Here is a 9483-nt window from a genome sequence, read left to right as displayed (position 1 = left end):
CATACTCTACTACGCTTTTAAACCGTGTTGAGAAGTATATATATGAAATATTTTGTAACAGGATTCAATATAAGTTTTTAATAATATTCTTTGAAAAAAAAAATAAATTCAGAATATTTAAAATTGCTGATTTATATCTTTAAAAATTCAATTTTGGTCAATGTATTGAATTGTATAATAAAACTTTTTAAAAATTTATAGAACTGCCATATTTTTATTTTTCCGTATCATACATATTTGTACAAAGAACGATAACTCTTTACACGTGGGTAATAACATTCAGAAAGAGAATTCTTTTTAACTAGTATATCTACATAACTTGCATACAATGTATGTGTAAGATGATTTAAACTCAATATGTGATTTTTATGCTTTTCTGTAATTATAATTATAGTTCGTGCATTTTACGTCAAATTGCATTGAGAAGTAGTTGTACATAGATCCACTGGAGGAAGAAATGGATAGGTTTAAATTAATTAATAAATAATTATTTGTTTCAAATGTACCAATGTAATTGCAGCGATAATTTAATACAATTTAGAATTTATATAACTCGTTGATATGAAAGAGTGTAGAAAGTGTAGAAATAGTAATACATTAACAAAGATGGTTTTTCTTCTACCTTACATGTAGTACACCCCATGATTATTTGAATTTTTCGGACGATATATGTACTGCTAAATATATCTCTTAAAGTTACGTAATATATGTACAAGTAATTGTTAATAAAAATGTATTTTCCCTTGACATTTTTATCAATTATTCCATTTCTGAAAAATGTCAGCTAAAAGACCTTAAAAAGAATGTACCTTTAATCTTATGAAATTGCTGACATATCTACTAAAAACCTTAACAATACTTGTCTATATAGAAAGTAATAATAAATAGAAGCCAGTATTGTTTACCATGGTACGACAGTGAGGTGTCTTTCTTAATACTAATTCGAATTCAATATCAATGACTTGTAATAGACATTCAATTTTTCAAACAATCAATATCAGTGATTTCTCTAGTCGCATGTTTTGTAATGCCATCCAAGTATGGGTTGTTGTTGAATACACAAACATATATTTTCTTCTTCATTGTATTTAAATCTTCGACAGCACATCAGCGGACTGTAAAAAAATCATTTTATTAATCTAGTTAATCTATTAATCTATTAATTAACTTTTTGAATTCAACAAATCGTGATAGTTCCCCCTATTTTGCAAGGGTTGTTTTGGATAACAATAAACGAAGTCAAAGAAAATAATTCTTTTTTCTATTATTGAGTAATGCATCATGCATGTATCCATTTTACTAGTCGAAGTTGTTTTTGTTTACTTTCGTTAGTTATTTATAAGGTTACGAACTACATGATATCAATAGCTGTAAATGTAAGGGGCCAATTGTATATGCATGCCAGTGCAATTTGACAAAACAAAACTTAAACAAGTGATGTAAATTGATTTCAATATCTCTACGATAAAAAAAGTATGTTAATACCTTGTACATACCCGTCACATCGACCATCTTGACCACTGGTAGTTTGAAAATAAGTACTACTGACAACAATAAATTCTATTAATCTGACCATCGTTAATGATAGGTGTATGTCTTGTCATCCTACAACTTCATTTGATGAAAGCAGGAAAAACATATTTATAAACTCCGTGTAGATAAATAACGTCTATTTCTATCATTTTAAGTTCACAATTGAGGAACTATACTATAAGGAAATCCTGATTTTGATCCATCAGATCAGGTTTCATTCATATTTTTTCTAAACTGTGTGAATTGAACTCTCCTCAATTACTCAAATTATGATAAAATCTATTTGTTATATTTAAAGTTTTCATAATCTATAGAGATATACTGCACTGCATTTACTCAAAAGTAAGCTTAATCAATGATTTCTTTTATTTCATCGCACGAGAATTTCCTTCTTTTCAAATAAATGTGTTCCGTTGTTCAAGTGAATTATTCATAAAAGATATATTAATATTAACATTATTAATAATAATTAAAATTGATTTACAACTGGCATTTTAATTGAACCTTAGCTTGTTTAGCTGGAAAATTCTACGAAGGTTTTTAAATGAGTATGGACCCGTTTGTTTGGAGCCCATATAAAACAGTGCGTTTAATTTTACTCATTGCATGTAATTGTTTGCTCAGAAAAAAATCATTATGGACAAATTATGAAATCTTAAATCCCTCCAAATACGGTAATAATGTTTAACGGCCATGTAAACGGTTTTGCTTATCTCTTTAAATAAAAAAAATGCAGTTTCTACGCAATATAGTAAATAAAATGCAAGCATCCAATATCAGATACAGAAAAATTTGTTTTCTTTAAACACATCCTTTCATCTATCCTTGATCGCGAGGTAATTAGGTCGAATCTCACCATGACTGAACTTATTTAATGGGAAATGGTAAAACCGAGGATCTGTGTCACGACAGGCATAGGATCGATAAATATCCCTCATTGTTCAATGACCCGAGAATACTAGGTAAAATAAATTTGAGTCCTCTCATTGGTATATAGTGACCAATCAAATTTGAAAATACTTTGTAGATATATCTAAATGTCGAGTTGAAGGCCACGGTAAGTGTTTTCTTCTTTTCAAGCATACGATTTTGCACAAATTTACTTTATATGAATACAAAACTATGTCTGCTGGTAACGGGGCGCAATTGGTACCCATGGGAATCCCAATTGATTGTTGTAAGACCTGGTCTTAAAGAAACACATATATAGTGTTATTCAGAAACAAGCATTTTTACGTCAAGTTTCAGAGTACTTGTCTGTACGGTCAGAATACTTTTCAAGAACATAATTTTGCAAAAGACCAATGACAAGGAAAGTTAATTTTAAGAGTTCAATTTTTTTTTTAAATCAGCTGCCATTGATATCAAAAAGCCTAAATTTCAATTTATAAAGATGAATGGATATGTAAAATGTTGGAGAGTCGTTAATTTTCAAGCTTTTGATTTTTGTAAAATCTTGTTATTTCAAATTCTTTGAAAGTTCGTTGGAATTTTTAAGTATCTACATTTTATTTACACTATTGCTTTATATATTTTCTTTAAAGTACACCTTCACTATTGTTCTGACAAAATAGTGGTGGTTTCTTCGAAGTTAACTGTTCTGTATTAGAAATGCAAAAGGGGAATGTGGTGGGCGGAACGACATGTATTTTGCGATCCGTATTAGCCCTGTATACTGTCTTGTATTTGCCATTTATTCCGCACGGTCAAAAAGAATTCTGATTCAATTTATAAAAAGCAATTAAAAATAGTAGATGCTGATGTTTTCCTATTATAAATTTTGGAGAAATGTTTCCCTGGGAATGAAAAAAAAATCTTCACTTTTGAAAACTTATTCCACGCAGAATGTACACTTACTTTCGATCCAAACTAAAAGTGAAATTAGCAATAATAGAAAACATCCATTCTCCTCGTGCAAACTCCTTCGAGTCCATTTTTGCATTTTATTTTTAAAAACTTAAAATATAACAGTTTTATCACTGAAGATGGAAATGTTTTCATAGAAGTTTTATTTAAGAATCCAAATTTCAATCATATACTGTTGAGTAGAAAAGAGTAATTCAGATTAAACCGGGGAGTGTCTTATTTATAAACTTGACCTTCATTTCAACATTGCCATTTAAAGCTCTTTGGTTTGTAACTTTCCTTTAAAAAAAAGTTCTTCATTATTTTATCTATTTTTCACAAATATAGGAACGAGTTGAGTTACACAAATTGTCATTCCAGCCACCTCCGGAATACATTTCGATGCAATCTTCTCCCGCAAGTGCGTTCGGTTCCCCATCATACCAGTTTGTGAAATTCAACGCTGTGTATGAGTGTTTCCAGTAAAAAATGCCCTCAGAATATTCATCTGTACCCCCTATCCACCAATCATTTCCAGAGACTGCAAATTTACAGAATATGTGTAGCTAACTGACAAATAAGTAAAATATTTAATGCGTTAATGTGTTCTTAATTGTTATCTTATTTTCATTGGTAAAAGTACTTGTGTTTTCTTTTTTCAGTAAAAAGAACAATTAATAACTGATATTTCCCTTTGTCTAAATAATATAATCTTAATTGATGAATTGAAAACGTAAATCAATCAAGAACAACAGATAAATGTTACGTTTTTCTCCAATCCAAGTTTGTTCTTCTTCGGTTTCTATTGCCAAAAGATTTGCCCCCATCAAAATGCAGCTATTCTGAAATGAAAAAAAAAAAACCATAAAAGAACACATAATTATATCTTTAAAACTGATATAGATCGAATATTCCAGCAAAAAGACCTGACTTCTCTTTTGATGCATATGACAATTCGTTGCGTTTTGTTGAAATTTTATGAAGAACATTATTGGGTTATCCATAGTGATTTTCATACATACTTGAGAGGCCTGCCAGGAGAGTGCATTGTTTACAAGGCAATATTTCTTGTCCCCAATAACCTGCCATGATGAAGGACATTCTATACTTTGGCGTTTTTCATTAGCTGTAAAAATAGATTATCATGGTACAAAATTAAATCACTTTATTTTTAAGCAAAGAATTGTTTCTGTAAAAATCATCCATGCAATAATATGAACTCTATAAAATAATCATGAATACAAATTTTTGTCGGTGTACTTTTATCTTATGATTAAGAGACAAATGCTTTTCAAATCCTTAGGGATGGCACATTACTCAATATTCAAATTTAATAACATGAATTCTATAAATATTTAATAAAGATTCCTTTAAAGATGTTTTATCGGTTTTTTCCCTAAAAATTGAGTCGAATTTTGATGTAGATTAAAAACGGTTTTGCGTTATTCTCATATGTTTGCAAAATGATTCAAAAGTTTCATGAGAACACATGCAGCCAATATAGAATATTGAATTAGAATATAGAATTACTTACATTCTTGTGTACAGAATGGTTTTCCGCTGGTCAGAGAAGTGCAATGTCCACTACAAGAAGAGGTTGTCTCACAGGATTTAGTAAACTCCTGTAAAAGAAATAATAATTTTAATGAATTTCCCTAAATTACTGGTACATTCGAAATTTAGAGAATTTTCATTAATTACAATGAATTGTAAGGAAGCCCTATGAGGCTAGTTCAGAGAGTGTAATATTTTTTTATTGCGTTCAATTGCAATATAATTACGTTTTTCTCTGAACTGGCCTCAACGGGCTAACGTAGAATCGTTATTTCTTTTTTCTTTTCCTTGTTTTTTTTTTAAATACCCTGAAAACATTTCAATTCGTAAAGTCATGTTTGATACTATAATAAAAATAATAAATTAAATTAATGGATGTTTAAAAATTTTGTTCATGGCACATGATCCCAATCTCTGATGTTATGTAGGTCCTTTTTTGCTCGGCTCCTATTTTGTAATTTTAAATTTTAAACTTTTGAGCTTGAAATTGCTACCCTTTATCTCTACATTTTTCTTTGTAATTAAACCTTTCAACCGAAATACTCAAGCATAGTTTCTCTTCTTTGTATTTTTTTTTTGTTTTTGTTTTATTTTCCTGAATATATGAAAGAACTGACTTTTTAAAACAATGTATCCATTTTTACATAATTGTTTTTTTTTCTTCAATACGTTAACAAATAAGGAAAATATTTCCCTTTTATGAATGAAATTTCTCTTAGACCGAATGTTCGTATGATAGACTTTGTAATATTCAAATACAAATAAGATGATAAGAAATTTCTAGCATTAACAATATCGCTCAAAAAATAATAATAATAATTAACTTGGCGAATTTATACTGTCATGTGCATTTGGGTGATACATCAATTCGATCAAATGCACTTCATTAATGAATCATAAATATATCCTATATATGTCTAATTTTGTTTTTCTTTTGTAACTCATGGATACTGCTTTTAAGTCGTAATTGCAAATTGCCTCATTTTTCAACTAAAAAAACAGTAAAAGAATTCGTAGAAACAACGCTTATAATTGTTTACAAAGAGTTCAATTTTACAGAGATATAAATCTTGAAGATGTATACAGGTAATCATTTATGCACAGAAAAATTAAAATTCTTTCCAGATTTAGCTCTGTCGCTCCCCAAATCCAATGTTTTCTTAAAAATAATCTGCTGATGTGTAACAAGGACTTATCCATCCCCCCCCCCCAAAAAAAAGAATCAACCATACTACAACTAGATCGTGATTGGAAAAATTAGTATCATTACTGACCTGAGGCTGATTTTCCATTTCAATGTACTCACAATTTGAACCCAGTACTAAACTTAATCCCGGATCGCCATGTTTTGCTGATATAAGCTCACATTTCAGATGTTGTTTTTGGTAGTTCACAGACTTGCATTTACCGTTCTGTGAACATTCTTGAACACACTGTTTCCGTCCTAAAATAGGTAAAATATTTACGATCCTGCTTGTTTTAACGCAATGTCCCGATAACGTTACATTGATAAGGTTGTCATTTTGTTCAGATTCAGCATAATACATTGCAAAACAAAATATAATCACTTTAAATACTAACATTATAGAAAAGATATAAATGTCATTTTAATTCAGAAAGGATCCCTGAAATGTAATTTGTTTAAATGGATTTTCAAAAATAAATGATTGCTAAACGGTTGAATAGCACAAAAGCTTTAAGCATGAACAAGCAGTTTCAGTGTGTAATTCTAAATCAATAAAGCCTTTAAAATAGTAAGAATATTTAATTGGATCTATAAGCCAATAAATTTGATTGATTCATGGAGGGAATGTACCTTTGCGATTATAAATAACAAAATTTTTCAAAATTTAAATCTCAAATACTTTCATTAACTAATAAAAAAAGAAACGAAGACATGAATAATCTTCTGTAAGAATGTGTTTCTCTTTAAAATGAAATAACTCACTTTGATAAAAAATATTCTGTATATTCTTCAGATAATTCCCATGATAATTTTTCCTTTAACAAGATTTAAGAAGAATTGTAAGCGTTTTGTTTACTATATTTTTAGGAAAACAAAATGATTTTTTTGGTCTCCATTTGCTAGTTTGATTTCATTTATTTATTTATGAATTATTAATATTTAAGCAATTCTTGGTCAATTTATTCGAGCATAACCATGGACCCTTTATATCAAAAGTCGTAAATTTAAGCCATAACTCATGTGTACTTCCAGGACTTGAGCCAAAATTAAAGTCAGGCGTAATTTGCGTTTCACAAATCGGGGTTAGTCTATAGTCGTAAACGATACTCTTAGTCTCAGGACTGGGCTAAGTCCTTGACAACGTTGCATTGCACATGCACAAATACCTAAACATTGTCCATTGTGCACATACACGTACCTGTAATACTGTACTTCAAAGTACATATTAACAACATATTATAGATTAATGAATTCTTGCATTGATTAAAAAAGAAACCAGCATGGCTTTATAGGGTTTTGATGGAGGAATGTATCTTTAAAGCGTTGTAAAAAATAGTTTTATTTTTTTACATTTTCAATATTGAATGTCTTATAAGTGAAAGGAAAATGTATTAGAATCAAGCTGGAATATCTATTTTAGAGTTTTAATTACAGACACTCATGGGGGAGGGGGTTACTGTAATAAGTAACTGTAACTGTACCCCTTCCCGAAATTGATACAGGTTAATGACTTCGCAGTCGATAATAAATGTCTAGATTCCATAAAAACTGATTCAGGTACATATAATTAAGTAGGTTTAAGACAGAAAAAGGTTTTCAATCTGTATTTTCATAGGAAATATATACTTCCATGAAAAAAGAGGATTTACACATGATCATGTTTTAAATCAAGAAATAAACTTTATATATTTACTACTAAGGATTCTGTATAAAAATGCATTCTATGTCTAAAACAAAATACTCATAGTTTCGTCAACTCGAATGCATGATTCATTATCTTGCTTATGTTTATTAAAATGGGACGAAGGTTCATAAAGTGGTTACGATATACTAAACTCTAGATACATGTAGCTATAGAAAAAAGTCCCTTACTATTTGCTTAATTTTATGTTCGCGCCCGAACGAATGCCTAACTATGGCCATGTGCGGACGTAAAATCTTAGCCTAAATATAGTCCCGGGATCAAGATACGCTTTTTGATAAAAGGAAAACTGTTAAGCTTGTCCCGGCTTTACGCCGGAGTAGCTCTCTGAATAGGCTTTGGTGAAACGGGCCCCAGGTTTGGGTCAGTTTACGCTTTATAATCCAATGTCGCATCTACTGCGATATTGGGCCGAATTGTTTACTAGTAAGCTTTTTTCCAGTGGAGAAAAGGGTCGCCGTGTCTTGTCGTTCCATTTATCTTCATTTCGGAATCAACATGTATAAAAGACATCATTGGGATATATCTTGTGTATTATATAATTATTCATTTTAGATTTGGAAATTACAATCTTAAAGTTTGCTTTAAGCGATAATTGTTTTGAATTTTGTCCATAGCCAATTTTCCCTTCTTAAGCATGTACATATACTGAGGTCAATGTTAATTACATATAAAATAAAAAAAGAGTTTTTCCAATATAATTTTTAAAACAATATAGCATTAATGGCGCACTCCAAATATGTATATGGTGTTGCAATAATGAACTCTATGGAAATAACAAATAATATTCAACCTCAAAAGTACATTAATCAATACAAAATTTGAGCAAAACAAGCACGGATTTCAAAAATTCAAAGGAGGGATCAGGTGCATTGGAAGAGTGAGCATCCCTTGCCGACCGGTCACATCCGTCGTCGGCTACATGTCATGATCAGGAAATAACGGAAACATCCCAGGACAATTCACTTTTTACTTGTATATAATTGTCTAACAATTTGTATGAAAAATGTCAGTCAGCATTTGACTTTATTATTATAAATTGCATTTCCCAACAAATTCATTGTATCGACAGATTTGAATTTCTCGCTGTCCTATATCTTTACATTTAATAAACGTCTTTGTAATCTCAATGTGATATAATTTCAGCTGAAGTTTTCCATGCATATTTCACGCACACGACAATGGCATTTAAATCAATTTTACTGTTAGCTTAGTACAAAGCTTCGCAAATGTAAATACTCGACAATATTTCATAAAAAGTTATTCTTTGTGTCTAATGGTATTAATTTCAGATGAAGTTTTTCAATGCAAACTTACAAAATTATATATATAATATATATATATATAGAGAGAGAGAGAGAGAGAGAGAGAGAGAGAGAGAGAGAGAGAAAGAGAGAGAGAGAAAGATTCAATAATTACCTTGAATTGAAATAATTCACTTTATTGTTTTTTTTTTAGAAATGTTTTTTTTTTAATTCTCAAATTATTTTTGTTTCAAGGACTTACACATGATTTGAAAGGTTTTTGATAGAATACATGAAAAAAAATATCAGGGGTTTGGTTTTTTATAACGTTTATATTGCTAGATGATATTATTGTTCATAGAAAACTACATCGTTCCGAAGCTGAGTGGATAGTACATTCTTTCGGGCAAGACCATAAA

At 29.9% G+C, this 9483-nt stretch overlaps 1 protein-coding gene across 1 annotated transcript; it reads right to left on the bottom strand.

Moving 5' to 3' along the window:
• Nucleotides 1–3466: 3466 nt before the first annotated feature.
• LOC134261017 (galactose-specific lectin nattectin-like) lies at nt 3467–6479 on the bottom strand. The gene is made up of 5 exons (XM_062743508.1): nt 6207–6479; nt 4913–5000; nt 4401–4504; nt 4145–4220; nt 3467–3919 (listed from the first exon to the last, which is right to left on the bottom strand). The coding sequence occupies exons 1-5, from the start codon at nt 6477–6479 to the stop codon at nt 3708–3710; spliced, it is 753 nt and encodes a 250-aa protein (XP_062599492.1). The 3' UTR covers nt 3467–3707.
• Nucleotides 6480–9483: the final 3004 nt, after the last annotated feature.

This window comes from Saccostrea cucullata, unplaced genomic scaffold (assembly GCF_032062105.1).
Source record: "Saccostrea cucullata isolate Sc308-1 unplaced genomic scaffold, CSIRO_AGI_Scuc_v1 ctg11279, whole genome shotgun sequence".
In the NCBI taxonomy this organism is placed as follows: Eukaryota; Metazoa; Mollusca; class Bivalvia; order Ostreida; family Ostreidae; genus Saccostrea; species Saccostrea cuccullata.
This window is presented reverse-complemented; position numbering and strand designations above follow the sequence as displayed.

Bases quoted from the DNA above. Each gene is read 5' to 3' on its own strand.
- LOC134261017 (XM_062743508.1), bottom strand. From the start codon at position 6,479: ATGTATTATGCTGAATCTGAACAAAATGACAACCTTATCAATGTAACG. The intron at 5,001-6,206 runs GTCAGTAATGAT...TTTCTTTTACAG, and splicing joins AAATGGAAAATCAGCCTCAG to GAGTTTACTAAATCCTGTGA. The intron at 4,505-4,912 runs GTAAGTAATTCT...CTATTTTTACAG, and splicing joins ACCATTCTGTACACAAGAAT to CTAATGAAAAACGCCAAAGT.